The following is a 17,719-nucleotide window of genomic DNA, read 5'->3' as shown; positions in this document are numbered from 1 at the left end:
ATTCTTAATGCAACAGTTTAAGTGGCAAGTCTCAATTATGTGAGAGATGTTTTATTTAAAAAGCATGTCTGGTGTCTTTGAAGGGAATGGTTCTTTTTGCACATTTACATGCTCCCCAGCTGAGCGGCCACCCCTTTCATTTGACAAGGGCTTTGTTCTGCCTACAGGCCTATTACAAGCCCTAGATTGTTTGCCCTTAATAAACTGCAGCAGCAAGGCAGCTAAACTCCTTTTCAAGTTAGGGGTGCAGTGCAGCACATATTCCTCCCCCCTCAATATTTGCCGAGCGCCTAACAGTTAAACTTGCTACAGAAGCAAACTTGCGAGTCTCGTTTGCCCAGCTCCCTGACCACTTCTGTAGCAATCCAGGAACTACATTGGTTACTTCGCATTAGTCTAGGCTAGTAAAAGCAACGATTTCTGCAATGGTTTGCATCATGTGCTACAACATCAAGCTGTATTTTTAAGGCTGGGCGCATGAAATCGTCCATCATCAGACTGTTTCCTTCCAGATTAAAATTGAGGGCTTTAATCGGATTGTAAATGGTGCTGTTACCTCGCAGCCAGGAGAATCAGAACATAAAGAAAAGGCTGCTTGATCAGGCTAAAAAGGTAAAGGGACCCCTGACCATTAGGTCCAGTCATGGCCGACTCGGGTTGCGGCGCTCATCTCACTTTACTGGCCGAGGGAGCCGGCGTACAGCTTCCAGGTCATGTGGCCAGCATGACTAAGCCTCTTCTGGCGAACCAGAGCAGCGCACGGAAACACCGTTTACCTTCCCGCCGGAGCGGTACCTATTTACCTACTTGCACTTTGACGTGCTTTCAAACTGCTAGGTTGGCAGGAGCAGGGACTGAGCAACGGGAGCTCACCCCGTCACGGGGACCTTCTGATTGGCAAGCGCTAGGCCACCCGCGTCCCTTTGATCAGGCTAGCAGCCAATCTATTCCTGTAACATGTTCTCACGATGGCCAGCCACAAATGGACATGCTGATGAGTTAATGGTGGCTGCTGTGGCTATGTGCCTTTGCAGGGGAAGCCAGAAATCCATTTATTCTTACAGAACAGAAGCTTAGACGTACAAGGATTGTAATATGGATTTTACACCTGATGAGTGTTGCATCCACCTTGGTGATAAGCAATCCTGAATTCTGGCATAGCATTCTGTTTTGGCATATTAACTAGTTCAACCACCATTACCCCAGTATTATCTATCTACGCTGGGTGGCCCTCAAGGTCTTGGGGAGGGGTCTCTCTGACACTCATTACCCAGTTATTTGATTGTCAGTGGCAGGGGATTGAACCCGCAACCTTTGGCATGCAACACACACACCTCCCTAGTTGTGCTTCCTTTTTATGGTTATTTGACTATAACTTTTGATAGAAGACAGATAATTGAGCAAACTTTGTTGCATTCCATTCTTCATTAAATTACCTTTCCACTAATATATAATTTTATGGTATTACTCCAAAACTAAGTGGTGTTATGAGCCATCAAACCTCGGAAATACCCTTTTCCCAAAAGGTTTCCACAATTTTGGCCACTAGTGTATACTAGTGTAACACTGTTAAGCATTTAGTTAATCCGTTGAAAGCCGATAAACAGGCTGATAAAGGTTAAATGTGTAAGAAATAGTAATAGAAAATGGGATATGTAACAGAAAAACCCAAGTGGGGCCTGTAATAATTTGTTATAGTGCAGAGGGCTCCTGCTCAACAACTCTACTTGTCCACCATGCCGTCTTTCAGAATATTCTGTCCTGTTCCCTGTGCCAGTTATCCTATCAGTGAGATAGCATTCTTTGGGCACTGAGCATGCTCAGTCCACATTAGGCTGCTCAGAGAGGATTCTCCCTTTTGCAGATATTTTTAGGACTCCTACAAAGCACGGAGCTTCCCCAAGCCTGCTCCTACTTCCCTTGTAAAATTTTGGGGTTTCCCCTGTAGTTTCGTGAGAGAGGGCTGCTTTAAAGAGAGGGCAAAGGGACACGGGTGGCGCTGTGGTCTAAACCACTGAGCTTCTTGGGCTTGCCAATCAGAAGGTCGGCGGTTTGAATCCTTGCGACGGAGTGAGCTCCCGTTGCTCTGTCCCAGCTCCTGCCAACCTAGCAGTTCGAAAGCACACCAGTGCAAGTAGATTAATAGGTACCACTGCAACAGGAAGGTAAACAGTGTTTCTATGCGCTCTGGTTTAATCATGCTGGCCACATGACCCGGAAAGCTGTCTGTGGACAAATGCTGGCTCCCTTGGCCTGAAAGCGAGATGAGCGACGCAACCCCATAGTCGCCTTTGACTGGACTTCAGTCCAGGGGTCCTTGACCTTTACAATGGGGAAGGGGGGAGGATAGAAATGCAATTATTATTATTATTATTATTATTATTATTATTATTATTGCTATCCAGCAATTCATGACAGCTTTTATAAGCTTGTAACATATTGTTCACATCTATAAAAAATATACTCCATGCATCTCCTGTGGAAGATAGCTTCTGCATATAAGCTGCACATTGATTTACTGCACATTTATACTTTCTCACATTTTCCAAACCCTGCACATTTGCTGTAGGTAAATAACTCTAGTGTCTAGGGTTGGAATTTCTTAAGAGAAGCAACAGAAGTATCCTTTACTGGAGCTCATTCTCCTGTGGCAAACCACAGATCTCAGCTGGGATAAATTATTTTCCCCATGGGCTTTCCCAGATTGCACAAAGTGGTTTGCATTTTATAACAAATTACCTCTAGATTGAGACACATTTGGATCACTCTGAAATGTGTTTATAATTTTTCAGCTAGTAAAAAAAGATAGCGGTATCACTTAATGTGCCAGCTACTGAGATGAAAGAAAGCTGGTGCCACCAGAATTATTTATATTTAGCTCAGCAGCTGCTTATGGACATTGGACCTCTGAGGCATGCAGTCCTTTGCATGTGTGAATCTGTTTCCTCCTCCACTGAAATGAATGGTGCTACCTAGGCAGATAAGTGCCCTGGGAGCATCAGAATTACATCAGGGTGATAGCTTTCAGAGTTGCAATTTCTCGCAGTGTGCTAAGGTTTGCAAACTACAGGTTTCTAACCATTCCTTGGACCACATCACACATGACAAATTTCCTACCTGGATAAAGAGTACCGTACATATATTGTCGCACACATGACAGACACACACTTAGCTATTTACCCACGTTTAAGGGTGGCGCTGTGGTCTAAACCACAGAGCCTAGGGCTTGCCGATCAGAAGGTCGGTGGTTCGAATCCCCACGACAGGGTGAGCTCCCGTTGTTCAGTCCCAGCTCCTGCCAACCTAGCAGTTCAAAAGCACATCAAGTCATCAAGTGCAAGTAGATAAATAGGTACCGCTCCGGAGGGAAGGTAAATGGCGTTTCCGTGTGCTGCTCTGGTTCGCCAGAAGCGGCTTAGTCATGCTGGTCACATGACCCGGAAGCTGTACGCCGGCTCCCTCGGCCAATAAAGCGAGATGAGCACCGCAACCCCAGAGTCGTCTGTGACTGGACCTAATGGACAGGGGTCCCTTTACCTTTACCTTTAATGGCCAAGCAGTAAAATACTCACATGTGCTTATTATACATGATGGTATGTACACATCAGGCATGTCTTTTGCTATACAGAAGTGATAGCCATTTGAAAGAAAATATATAGCCCTTTGAAATATATAGCCATTTGAAAGAAAATATGCTTTAAAATGGTCAACAGTATTATTTAGCATATTTAACCACAATTCAGGAAGGCCCAGGTCAGTCAATTTCAGTGTCACTTTGGTCTATATCAGGGAAGTCCAACAGGTCAATCATGATCTACTGGTACATTCCTGGGAGGTTTTGGTAGATCGCGGTCGATCGCTGGTTCCCTTTCCTTAGCATTGGTAAAATAGAATCCAGCCCCGCCCCCTTACACTGCTCTCCATTGTTTCACAACCTGCAGAGCAGAAGATGGAGTTTACTCAGTGAGGCTTTGTTTCCCCAGCGCTCTGTTGGAGAGTGTCTGTTCCCTTAGGCTTGAATTTTAAAAAATTGGGGCTTTCTTCCTCCTGAAAAAAAGCTCAACAACTTTGCCCTGAACCCCCCCCAAAATGGGGCTTCCCTTCCTAAAAAAAGCTCAACAGTAGATCATTGCCAGCTTTTAATTCTGCGAGTAGATCACAGTCTCTTGGGAGTTGGCCACCTCTGGTCTATATGAATCATGAGCCCCAGGGACCTCTCTTGGAAAGCAATCCAAGGATCAGCCATCCATCTCTCTTATTAACAATAATTGTTAATATATAAATGTATAAATTGCTTCAGCCCTGTATACCCAAAGGAGTGCCTCCACCCCCATCATCCAGCCCGGACACTGAGGTCCAGGTCCAGGGGCCTTCTGATGTCTCCCTTTGAGAGAGGTGAGGTTACAAGGAACCAGGCAGAGGGCCTTCTCAGGAGTCGCACTCTCCCAGCTGATGTCAAGCAGATATACAGCTGTGTGCTTTTAAAAAGACATTTGAAGCCTGTGCTGTTCAGGGAAGTTTTTAGTGTTTGATGTATTGTGTTTTTACTATTTTGGGTTGGGAGCCTCTCAGATTGGCTGGGGTAACCCAGTCTTATGGGTGACATCATCATCATCATCATAACAATAGTTGTTGTTGATGTTGTTGTTGTTGTTATGCCCCATAGTGTCAGTTCTCTGGACTGCCAATAGTCTAGTTGTTTTGCAATTCCTCCCAATAAAGGAATAGGATTTATTTTATTTTATTACTTTTTTAAAAAATAAAAACCCTGCCATTCAACATTCTTGACCCCAGGGTGGGTTACAAGCCTATAAAAACAACAAAAGCAATACATGTCACAAGAGGAGCGGATGAAACCAATACTCATAAAGCCAACAAAAGCTGTGGATGGCTCCGTAAAATCGCAACACTTAAAAGCCTAGGGAAATAAATACTGAGTTGGTGCTGTGTGGATAGCAGTTCTGCTGAACTTCCAAAGGGAGGTTATTCCATGTTTGGAATGTCACCTCTGAAAGAGCCATTTCTCATATCAACGGCCCCAGATGTGAGACGTCAAAGAAGGCCTCTCCAGTACAGTGGTACCTCGGGTTACATACGCTTCAGGTTACAGACTCCGCTAACCCAGAAATAATACCTCAGGTTAAGAACTTTGCTTCAGGGTGAGAATAGAAATCGTGCTCCAGCGGCGTGGTGGCTGCAGGAGGCCCCATTAGCTAAAGTGGTGCTTCAGGTTAAGAATGGACCTCCGGAATGAATTAAGTTCTTAACCCGGGGTACCACTGTACTTGACAAGCAGACAGGACCCTACTGGGAGAGGCATTCCATCAGGTATCTAGGTTCTGAGTCATGCAAAGCTTTATACAGCAAGCCCTGAATTGGCTCCAGAAGCATATCAGGAATGAGCGCAAACCCCGTACGTTTAACATTTATTTCAGTAAAGCAAGTTTGCACTGTAACTCTCCTTTGAGATCAACAGAACCTGTTAGTTGCGATTACCTCACTGATTTCAGTGGAAGTTAAGAACAACCAACTTGCTTTGGATTGATGCCCCCGAATTATAATTACCATATTTTTCGCTCTGTAAGACGCACCAGACCACAAGACGCACCTAGTTTTTGGAGGAGGAAAACAAGAAAAAAAAAATTCTGAATCTCAGAAGCCAGAACAGCAAGAGGGATCGCTGCACAGTGAAAGCAGCAATCCCTCTTGCTGTTCTGGCTTCTGGGATAGCTGCGCAGCCTGCATTCGCTCCATAAGACGCACACACATTTCCCCTTACTTTTTAGGAGGGAAAAAGTGAGTCTTATAGAGCAAAAAATACGGTATCTCCCATAAGATCAAATGGAAGAAGAAACCTACAGGGAAAAGCAAGAATTCTCTGGTAGGCAGTAGGTTAATAACAAACATAAACAAAGCTTATGTCAGAAACATATGAGACTCTTTTCAGCTTAGTTCTCCTGCAAAGAGAGCAGTGGCGGGAAGAGGCGGCTAATTTTTATGAGTGCTGACATCAGAGCCTTTGTGAGGACCATAAAAAAAACACAGAGCAAGAAGTAAAAGGTAGCCAGCCCAGAATAATGGCTGTAAATTCACAAGACGAAGAGAAGACCCTCCTGCTAGGAGGTAAGCAATGTGGCAAAAAGGCTGAGGTGGAAAGTTTGCTCATCTCTACTGATTGTGAGATAAAGTAATCTGAAGGAAGCCTTTAAACCTAATGCTTTGTTCTGCTCTTGTGCCAGAGGGTTGCTTAAACAAGGCTCTGAACATCTTAAAAATTAGTTTCTCTGCTGAGACAGCTTAAAAGCAGGAGGTTCCTTTGGAGATCTCCTGATTTATGGATGATAGATTACTCTGCCAGTAACAGGTGTGGTTTTTTTCCAGAATAAGAATGCTCTTGCTCTGAATGTGGAGGTAAGTTTATGACAAGTAACTTCGTTAATCCAAGTGATAAAGAGAGGAAAATGTAAGGGAAACAGCTTGTTTCTGCACAAGCGTCAAGTTCAGTGCAGGGTCTCTACTGTTATTCATGGTCAAAAGCTCCCCCTGCCCCTCGCTGACACATTTCGGTCAAGGTGGGAAAATATGGTAAATAACAAAGTACCAATTGTTGCTACATGCAAGGATAGATAGAATGTTTTCTCTACTAAGTTATGGATATAGAATGGTTTCTCAATCGCATTCCCAGCTGTTGAATGCTGTAGCACTGTGAACCAGCTTTCGGAAGTCAGATGTGAGGCAGGTTCTGGGCGGCTTCCAACAAAATATTAAAAATACAATAAAACATTAGACGTTAAAAACTTCCCTAACCAGGGCTGCCTTCAGATGTCTTGTTAAAAGTCAGATAGTTGTTTGTTTCCTTGAGGTTTTCATTTCAAAATGTACCATGTGCAAATTCCTTCTGAAACGCTCCATTTGTCGACAAGGTGTGTATTTGCTGCGTTGCAAATATTTGATGCGGCAATGAGAATGCTAACTTTAATAATTATTTGCATTCAGGCAAACCATTGCTGCTCTCCTCTCCTTAGCCAACATCAGCTGTGCTTTGAAAGAAAACGCCCCTGAACTGAACAAAGGTTCAACACTGACCGCTTCCCACAGGTGTATGAAACACAGGATTGCAATACAGTCTCTTAAGGGAACCTCTGGTGAATGAAGCTAGAGGAAATCACCACAACAGCAGTTTGGTTTCATTAGAGCAAATCACTTCATACCCATAATAGGATATTGTGGTTTATTAACAATTCCAAGGGTTACAGCCTGTGTTATTACTACTCAGAGTAGATGCCTTGAGATTAATGGACATGACCAACTTAGGTCTGTTAATTTCAGTGGGCATTACTTACTTGGAGACAACCTCATGTGTTTTCTTGAAGGTTCATAATGAAGTTTGACTCATTCAGAATCAGTTGGGTAACTGTGCAGTCAGCAAATTCAATACACAGAAGCATCCAACTCTTAGAGTAGCTTCAGCTTTTAGCTTGTTTTTAGTTGTGACCTATGTTTAGGTTAGTCAACCTTGCAAATTATTTTTTTTTAAGATTCATTGCGGTGCAAAAGTCTTCTTCTTCTTTGGCGATCACTCGAAGCCGAGTAAGATTATCTTCCACAAACACCGTTTTAACAGTGAGTCTGTAAGTGACAGTGGAGGCCAATTCTGGATCCACACGTCCTTCCACAGTGGGGGCATAGGTTTATGGGCGGGAGTTGATCACGGTGAGGGTTTGCCAAGCGTGCCTTCCTCTTAGCACATTTCTCCATTGCATCCTGAGTTTGAGTGTCTTCAGAGCCCATGACACCTTTGGTAAAGGCTGATCTCCAACTGAAGCGCTCACAGACCAGTGTTTCCCAGTTGTCAGTGTTTATACTACATTTTTTTAGATTTGCCTTGAGACAGTCTTTAAACCTCCTTTGTTGACCACCGGCATTACGCTTTCCATTTTTAAGTTCGGAATAGAGTAGTCGCTTTGGAAGATGATAATCAGGCATCTGTACAATGTCACCAGTCCAACGAAGTATATACATATTATCTCTAGATACATATCATTACTTTAGATTGGATGCTCAAGGTATATTCCAGCAAACGTTGCAAGCGGTAATTGGGAATTTGGTTATGCAGAGGTGCCAGCAGGATTTTCTGGGCCCAGTACACTGTATGTAAATCGGGGCCTCTGACCCACTTGCAAAAGACAACACAGATTTGTATAAAAATTGTATTTCCTTTGTGTCATATGCATCTTTTGCAGTTGGAGGGCTCCAAAATAAATCAGAGGCCACACATGCAATAAAATGTCTGGCAGACAGAATGCAAATAGGTGAAGCTGTTCCCATACAATGGAACCTTAGAAGTCAAATGTAATCTGTTCCAGAAGGACGTTCAACTTCTGAAACGTTCAAATTCTAAGGCGCAGTTTCCAATTGGCTGACAGCTAGGCTTTTGGCAGATCGGAAGCCGCGTCAGATGTTCAGGTTCCGAGGAACGTTCAAAAACTGGAACATTTACTTCCAGGTTTTCAACATTCAGGAGCTGAAACATTTGGGAATGGAGCGGTTCAAGAACCGAGGTTCTACTGTAATTGTATTTTCATGCTAGAAAAAGCTTAACTTGTTGAATTCTTCATGAGTGCTTGGTATTTGGCTTCTGTCTAAGTCTTTTTGCGAAGTTTTCACATTTTGCATTTGCCATTGTGGAGGGGGTGGGATTCTTTAACATCCACCCACACTTACTGTTTATTATTTGCTGATATTTAATTTTATTGTATACTCTTACATTCTAATGGATTATTGAATATTGCTTTATTTGATATAAGTTGTTTATTTTAGAGTTTTTTTATTATCGTATTTTATTTTTGAATGGGATCAGATTGTTAATAAAGGGTGTGATCTTTGTTGTCTCTTTAGCTTGCAATCCACCTTGTGTGTAGTAATATACAAAGGCAGTACACCAATTAAAAGTGAAATGAAATGAAACCTTCTGCCAATGCAGGAAATCCACTACTGTAACATCCCAATAGGTGGGATTATTTGTTCCCAGGGCATAGTCTGAAGGTGCGTGAGGCATCCACCTGGCTGAAACTTACCGTATTTTTTTGCTCTATAAGACTCACTTTTTCCCTCCTAAAAGGTAATGGGAAATGTGTGTGCGTCTTATGGAGTGAATGCAGGCTGTGCAGCTATCACAGAAGCCAGAACAGCAAGAGGGATTGCTGCTTTCACTGCACTTGAGATTCAGAATATTTTTTTCTTGTTTTCCTCCTCCAAAAACTAGGTGTGCCTTGTGATCTGGTGCGTCTTATAGAACGAAAAATACGGTAAGTTGGTCCAGGTCTGCTTAGTGTCCAGGTGAGAGTCAGCCTGGGAACCACATATGCCTTGGGTTCCACAATAGAAGAAAAATGGAATATAAATGTAAGAAAACTGTAAAAGCTACTGCTTTAAAAAAACAACTCTGGAGAGTTTGAGCTTTATGGGAAAGCACTGTGTGTGAATTTCCTGGCAGTACTCCAGATTCTCTTTGCTGAGTGACCTTGGAAAATTAACCACCTCTTTGCTCTCCTTCTCTCCAGACTGCCTTTGTCCCCTTTTCCCTGTGGGGTGAAGAAGAAGAAAGTGGGTGGAGATGCCTCTTCAGGGAAGGGAAGACCGCCAAGAAGCCTAAACCCATCACCTTCTTACTACTGCTGTCTCTAGGGAGACAGGTCAGTAGCTTTGCCTTGCTGCTGCCCTCTTATCCCACCCAGGCTGAGGCCACGACAACATGGGCTTCTAGATAACTTTCTCTTCTCTGTGGCCAAGTTGGAAACCCTCAACCTGCGGCTGCCGTTTACTTGTGGAGTATCCTAGACCAGAGAACAAGGAGTTAAGGTTGCTCCCCGTCCTCTCTTGCATTTGCCTCACAATCTTATATGTGTGTCTACTTGGATGTAAGCCCTACTGAGTTCCACTGTCAAGTAAAGTATGCAGAAGATTGCAAGCTAAGACCGCAATGCGGTACACACATAACTGGGACTTCCTTCGCAGTAGACGTGCATAGGACTGCACTGTTACTTGTCTGGGCACTTGATGTTCTCTTAATTCTTATTATTTTTTAATTCCTGCTGTGTCTCTTTTCCTGCTTTTGTGTAATATTGAGCAAATATTTGGCCTTGATGTACCTGTGTATCTCCCAAAGACGGAAAACAAATTTGTGAAATAAAGATATAGCATTGTGATCTTCTAAGGCCTTTTTTAAAAAAAGCAATTAATTTTGACCCTATTTAAGAGGAGTGGAATGCACTTATTTCCCAAAAGTAACTGAACAGGCAGCAAATGATTGCCACCCTGAGGTATTCTGTCTCATTTGATTTGCTCCAAAGCCCAGACACCCACTTCACACACACACACACCCAATACACACCAATTCATCCTATTTTACAAGGCTATCCTATACATCTATGTACTAAGTCCCACTGACCTCAGTGGGTTTTATTTCTGAATAGGCAGGTATAGAATTGCACTGTTAGACTGCAAATTTATCCATACTTCCTTGGGAGTAAATCCCACTGAAACTGGTGCGCTCACTTTGGAGGAAACAGATCATCTTTAGCTGTGCTTTTCTACAACATGGAATCCCGGTTTCATTCAAGCAACACCTGCAGCCAAAACTTCTCCAGAAGCCGTTTGAAGGACGCCCATTCATTCCATGATCATTCAGAAACATTGCGTGAGGCTCTTTAATTTCAGGGTTGTGGGTTTGAGCCCCAGGTTGGGCCATAAAGGTTCCTGCATTGCAGAGGGTTGAACTTAGATGACCCTGGTTGTCCTTCCAACTCTGCAATTCTATAATATAGCAGACCCTCCAAGTGTCCCTATTTTCCAAGGACAGTCCTGGATTTACAGAAAGCTGCCCCAGTTTCTGATTGTCCCACTTTTTCATCGTCCCCATTTTCATCAGAGAATTGGTGGAGTGTATGGAGTTATGTGAAGGGACACGGGTAGCACTGTGGTCTAAACCACAGAGCCTAGGGCTTGCTGATTAGAAGGTTGGCAGTTCGAATCCCCGCGACGGGGTGAGCTCCTGTTGCTCGGTCCCTGCTCCTGCCAACCTAGCAGTTCGAAAGCACGTCAAAGTGCAAGTAGATAAATAGGTACCGCTCCGGCGGGAAGGTAAACAGTGTTTCCATGCGCTGCTCTGGTTTCCCCAGAAGCGGCTTAGTCATGCTGGCCACATGACCTGGAAAAACTGTCTGCGGACAAACACCGGCTCCCTCAGCCAGTAAATAAGATGAGCGCCTCAACCCCAGAGTCGTCCGTGACTGGACCTAAAGGTCAGGGGCTCCTTTACCTTTATGGAGTTATATGACCCCCAAACCAAGGAGTTCAGTAGCTATACAACCTTTAGAAGACACCTGAAGGCAACCTTGTACAGTGGTACAGCAGGTTAAGAACTTAATTTATTCCGGAGGTCCGTTCTTAAGCTGAAACTGTTCTTAACCTGAAGCACCACTTTAGCTAATGGGGCCTCCTGCTGCCGCCGCGCCGCCAGAACACGATTTCTGTTCTCATCCTGAAGCAAAGTTCTTAACCCGAGGTAATATTTCTGGGTTAGTGGAGTATGTAACCTGAAGCGTATGTAACCTGAGGTACCACTGCATAGGGAAGTTTTTATATGTCAGATGGGTGGGGTACAATTATAATTGAACAGGATGTCCCTATTTTCACCAGAGAAATGTTGGAGGGTATGATATAGGGCGTATAACTTTTCAAATACTAATACTGTGTTGTCTGGTTGCTGGGATTATGGATAAAAGGCCTTTTTTTGCGCAGGAGGGCAGGCAGCATCGACCTCTCCTTTTCCTCTTCCCACGTCTGCCGGCATCTCCGGAGTATCGATTCCGATTAAGCAGTTACAAGTCACCAGGCAAGGATGGGCCGTGGCTGCCCCCGCTATGCGGTGGGTGCCTGCATTCGTCGTCAGGGAGGCGGAGGCCCGACGGGGAGGCTGGGCGGAGAGGGAGGGGGCTTCCCCTTCTCCCCGGGACTCCATATGGAGCCGTGGGAGAGGGGCTCGGCCCTTTAATCCCTTCAAAGGCACCGATGCGTTTGGAGGCCCTGCAAAACTCTTTGGAAGTCTTTGGAGAGGCCACGGGTTGTGTTTGTACGGGGAGGCCAGATAAAGATCTCTCTGTGCGGGGCGTTTAAAAAAAAAAAAGGTTTCAGTGGCAACGCGAAGACAATGGCATCCAACCCGCTGCTGGGCGAGATCGGGTTACCTGTGGGGAAGTGGGAGAAAGGCCAGCTCGAGGGGGAGGCGCAGGGCCACGCGGACCCCCCACCACCGACCCACCCCTCCTTCCCTGGGAAGCCCGCCTTGGCACGTGGCCAAGCATCAGATGGATCTCCCCAGTCAAGGGATCTCGCTTGGGATCTCCCGAGGCCGGATAGACCCAACAGCTCTCAAGCAGACGCCCAGGAAATTGCATACGACGGCCAAACTTTTGAAAGCCCCCCTCCCCCCAAAAAAACGCATTAGTGATTTTTAACTACTACTCTCTCTCTGTGCGCCCGATCAGAAGTGCCAGGTTTTTAAGCGATCCAGGATCGAGTAGAGAAAAGGCAGCCCAAAATCATCACCAGGTTGCTTGTTCTGGGCTTCGTTTGCAGAGAGAGGCTGGAAAAGGCTTTGGAGCATCACTTCTTTCCTTGGCAAATATAAAGACAAGCGCGCTCAGGTTCTGAGAAAGTGTTTGGAAGAAGGGGCTCCGGAGGATTTGGCTGGGAATGGTTCGCAAGCTTATGCGCTTCTTTTTGCAGCCTTAACGTACCACCTAGGAAGCGCAAGACCCAGTGCTTCCAATGCAACTTTCAAATTGCGTTGCGTTTCACGTCGACTCCCCCGACGCTGCCGCAAGTGCTCCCCCCCCCGGGGGGTCCCAGGAGATGGTAAAGAGAAGGAGCTGTAATTGAACGTGTTTCGGTTGAGGGTAGTGTAAGAAACAGGTCTGTTAAAGTTTGGTCGGATTTCCTACTCTAAGAGCTGTTCAGAACTCAACTTATATTTTGGAGTTCTTGCAGACCACCAGAAACCACATCTCCTGCATAGAAAATAGGAATTTCTTCCCCCAAAGGTATTCATTAAACCAAATTCATTCCACTGGGGTATGGGGGGAGGAAGGAAAAAAACCCAACACTTTTGGTATTGCACTCCCAGTTTTTAACAAGGGGAGAAATCATGCTGGTTGCAGCATAACAAAGCGTTGGCAAAGCCCCGATCACAGAAGAGCAAAGGAAGGGGCGCAAAATGATGTATTTGCTGATTGTTCCTGTTCTCGCTTGTATTCTCCAGAAAATCAGGCCCCACAAAGTGTAAGAACTTTTCCTGTCGGGCTGCGACTTGCCAACGCGCTCAAAAGTTATTTACAAATAAGTGAACTTTTAAGTCATTTGGTGACAATAAAACTATTGGCAAACGATATACAGTAGTCGAACAGGGAAACCCGGGGCTGATGTAACTGAAGATTACGAAGAAGTATTGTCCCTTTTAGGGCTCTGCTACAAATCCTTAATCTTAATATACTTTTTCTTTTCTTTTTTGAGGGATGGGAAGCTGGGGGTTGGGCGGGGTTGAGATGCAATGTCTTGCACGTCGAGTGAGAGGGGTCTCCAGGCGGTAAAGGACCCTTTGATCAAGAAAATCCAATTATTTGTGTATATACATTTCCCACATAGTGATTACTTCATTAATTGTCCCGCCTTTATCTCCTCCCTTCCCATCCCCCCTAATAATCAGCTCTTTTATCCAGACCAACAAACACACCATAGGAGCTTTGTGGATTCAAAGGATTTGCTTTCGCTTCTGAAAGAGCCGCTATTCTTTGATGATTGGGTAGCGGCAAACTTCAAAGCCATAAATCTTCCTTCTGACTGGCTGGCGGCCCAGCAAAGTCCTTATCAAATTCTTGGAGGTGATCCTGGCGCAGGCAGACAGTCCGCGGAGATCGCGCTGAGCCGGGGCTGCCTGCCTAGTGGAGGGGGGTGCAGAAGGCGAGGAAATCTGAAAGTGGGTGGGTGGGAGAAGGAAGGAAGGAAACTGGGCAGCTTTCCGGCTTCCCCCTGGCGACTCCATGCCGCGGCGTCGCCCCCCTGGCCTCGCCTGGCCCCGGACGCGGTAGCCATGGCCGCCGTGGCCGTCCTTCGGAACGACTCTCTGCAAGCGTTTCTCCAGGTCAGTCGCCCCGTCGAGCCGGGAGGTGGAGGGGAGGAGAACGGGGTGCGTAAAAAGAAAGACCAGAAAAACTGGGCGCATCTTTTTGAACATCCAGGCGCAAGGAGGCAGAGAGGAGGGAGGGGATGCCTTTGCTGGGGGACTCCCCAAAGTTGAAGGATCGCGGTGCGCCCCTTCTGGGGAAGTGAGCTGTAAGGTGCTACTCCCATACCCGTTTGGGTTTATGATGCTGATGAAGTAGAAATGTTGAGAGGCTTCTGGGTTGGCGAAGAAACTTCTTGGCTTGGGAATACGCGCCTAGCGCTCGCTCGAGGGACTGGCTGCCCTGGAATCGGAGGAAAAAGTTTTCTCTCTCCGATTACAGCCAAGCCTCGCAAGGAGGGCGAAGCTGAAGTGGACGGGGGAAGGGCGAGGGCTGCTTTCTCGCTGCGGGAAGCTGCATCCCCGGGGTGGCACCGGTTTCAAAGGGGAGGAAGTGGGGTGGCAGCGTTTGGCGGGGGGCTGATCGAGGCAGACTCCAGCCCGCCCCCTCTCTGAAGTTTCCTGGGAAACTTCCCCGCCCACGTGCTGGGCAAGCGATGCCGCTGCTGAACTTTGGGGGAGAGGCCGCTGGGGAGCCAGAAGGCGGCCGGTGGCCGCTTGTTGGTGGGCGGGGAGGCAGCTGGGCGACGGGCGACTAACGACGTGTCTCCCGCAGGACCGCACTCCGAGCGCCTCCCCCGACGTGGCCAAGCACTCGCCGCTGGCTTTACTGGCCGCCACCTGTAGCCGCATCGGGCAGCCCGGCGCATCGGGCCCGCCGTCGGACTTCCTGCAGGTGTCCTACGAGGCCAGCTTGGGCTCTCCGTCCAGGATCTTCCACCCGTGGAGCAGCGACATGCCGGCGCACTCGCCGGGCGGCCTGCCGCCGCCGCCCAGCCTGGGCCTCACCCCGCAGCCGGCCTTCGGCAGCGCCCACGAGCTGCCGCTGACGCCGCCGGCCGACCCGTCGTACCCCTACGAGTTCTCGCCCGTCAAGATGCTGCCGCCGCCGCCGTCCATGGGCGCGCTGTCGTCCAGCTGCGCTCCGCCGCCCGCCGCTTACGTGCCCTACGCCGCCCAAGCGGCCCTGCCGCCGGGCTACTCCAACCTGCTGGCCCCGCCGCCGGCGCCCCAGCTCTCTCCGGCGCCCGACGACATCCCTTGGTGGAGCATCCAGCAGGCGGCGCCCGGCGCGGGCGGCTGCGCGCACCGCTTCGCGGGAAACCTGCAGCGCGGCCTGGTCTTGGCGCCGTCGGAGCTGGCGCAGTACCAGACGCAGCTAGCCGCGCTGCTGCACCCCAAGGCGCCCCTGGCGGCCACGGCCAGGAGGTGCCGGCGCTGCCGCTGCCCCAACTGCCAGGCGGCGGCGGCCGGAGGTGGAGGCGGAGGCCCCGACGGGGCGCCCTCATCCGAGCCGGGCAAGAAGAAGCAGCACGTGTGCCACATCCCCGGCTGCGGGAAGGTGTACGGCAAGACGTCGCACCTCAAGGCGCACCTGCGCTGGCACACGGGCGAGCGGCCCTTCGTCTGCAACTGGCTCTTCTGCGGCAAGAGCTTCACGCGCTCCGACGAGCTGCAGAGGCACCTGCGGACTCACACCGGCGAGAAGCGCTTCGGCTGCGCCGAGTGCGGCAAGCGCTTCATGCGCAGCGACCACCTGGCCAAGCACGTCAAGACGCACCAGAACAAGCGCCTCAAGGCCGCCGCCGCGCCGGGACACGGACACGCGTGTGCCACCGTCAAAAGGGAGGAGCCCAGGGACATGTGACAACCTGCGCCTGAGCTGCCCTCCCTGGGTTAAAAGCTGGGGCACCAGGCGCCCTGGGGTTCCCTCTCCAGATCCACCTTGCAGATCTTAGAGGCCTGGGAGAGTCTGGGGAACTCCACTTTTGCAGAGATTTCTGGGAGGAGGACTTGAACCCAGGACCCACCCTTGAAAGTCTGGGCAGCCTGGAAAGGGGGGGGGGGACAAAAACACCTCCTTTGAACATAGCTGCCTGTATTCCGTGAGCTTGGAGCAGTTGTTGGTGCATCATCCCATATCGGAATCGAAGCCAATGTGACGCTGCTGCCTACCGGATCCCAGGCCTCAGGGGACTAGATGCAGGATGTGATCCTCATGTTGGGAGCAGAAATGGTCAAATGAATCCTGCCTCTCATCTTAAGAAGATTTGGAACTCTGGGGGTCGGAGCTGTCCGTTTACGTCAACCCGCCCTGTGGATTTATTTGATTTCTACGTTTTTGCTCCTGGTACTCCCAGTTCCGGTCACCTCTGAGGATTCCCCCAAAGGATCAGGACTTACAGTGCCAACTGTTTGCAACAATTCCTCGGACTAGAGGGCATAATCTCAGACACACACACACACCCAAAATACCATTTTGGAAACATCTGGTCAAAGTGGGCTGGATTACGGTTTTAAATAAAAACAACTGCAGCGTTAGCCTGTCTATGGAGGGCTTGGCTCCTTTCATTATTATAATTTTATGCATTTCTTCAGGGGAAAGGCCAGCCTTTTGTGTACAGCTTATTTAATAGCTTTGTTTGAATTTAAAAAATGTTTTCCCCCCTCCCCCTCCTTGTTCTTGGCTCCATATGGGGGCTATAGCATGAGATGTGTCTGTAAAGCAACCTGCAACTGCAGCGTGATAATAAATACATTAACTCTGGGGTCATATGGAGAAGACCCAACTGAGTTTGTTTCATTTGATCTTTTTTATTTGTTTCTGTTTTAAGGGGTTTTTTGGCCCAAACAAACAAATCCTCCTTTATTTGGTCAACACTCCCCAGAGTAATTTGTATCTCATTATTCGATTTTCCCAGCTTTTGCAACTGATCCCTCGCATTTCCCCATTGTGATCGGGGTGAAGGGTAGGGCTTGACTTCCTTGTGGCTCCATTCATTATTTCTGGAAGCTCTCACTGATCAGAGATTATAACATTCAAATAGAGCAGGAGAGGACAATGTCTGTTAATTGCATCTAGCAATAAAAGCAAGAGTTGTAGTATTCCGAAAAGGAGAAACATGCAAACTATGATCACAGTCGTTTCTTTAGAAAAAGTGTACACAAGGGCTGCAATCCTATATACACTTAACCTGAGAGTAAACTCCACTCAGTGGGGTTTACTTCTGAGTAGATGTGCATGGAATTTCTCTGTCCGTCTTATTAAAACAGGACTTCTATGGGAACTATCAAACAAAAGTTTTTTTTAGTATCTTTAACCTTCATTGAATTTGGTGGGACTTGGATTTCAGATAGAGAATGCTCAATAATGTTTACAACCTGCATATGACTACTGGATGTGTGCAAAAGAGCACATAGCAGTTTGCCAAACACCTATTTCATCAATTTCGTGTGTCTTTTAGGTTTCGCCTACTAATACCACTGTTCACATTTCATTGCTATACAGACAAACCATTCAATTCATTGGGGCATCTGAATAGATACATAGAGGATTGTTCTCTTGATGTCTTAGTGTGGTCCTTCAGAAACAAGCCC

The 17,719-nt window shown here is 47.4% G+C and overlaps 2 protein-coding genes across 2 annotated transcripts in view; both read left to right on the top strand.

Moving 5' to 3' along the window:
• Positions 1–10,208, top strand: part of MYO3B (myosin IIIB) — a 259,294-nt gene extending 249,086 nt beyond the window's left edge. Inside the window, exon 35 of the mRNA XM_053375945.1 lies at positions 9,564–10,208. The gene's annotated coding sequence lies outside the window, so the exon portion shown is untranslated. The remainder of the gene's footprint in view (positions 1–9,563) is intronic.
• Positions 10,209–13,639: 3,431 nt separating this feature from the next.
• SP5 (Sp5 transcription factor) lies at positions 13,640–16,012 on the top strand. The gene is made up of 2 exons (XM_053359874.1): positions 13,640–14,200; positions 14,898–16,012. Exons 1-2 carry the CDS (start codon positions 14,150–14,152, stop codon positions 15,987–15,989), a joined length of 1,143 nt encoding a protein of 380 aa, XP_053215849.1. The 5' UTR covers positions 13,640–14,149; the 3' UTR covers positions 15,990–16,012.
• Positions 16,013–17,719: the final 1,707 nt, after the last annotated feature.

The sequence above is a fragment of the Podarcis raffonei genome, chromosome 1 (assembly GCF_027172205.1).
Source record: "Podarcis raffonei isolate rPodRaf1 chromosome 1, rPodRaf1.pri, whole genome shotgun sequence".
In the NCBI taxonomy this organism is placed as follows: domain Eukaryota; kingdom Metazoa; phylum Chordata; class Lepidosauria; order Squamata; family Lacertidae; genus Podarcis; species Podarcis raffonei.
This window is presented reverse-complemented; position numbering and strand designations above follow the sequence as displayed.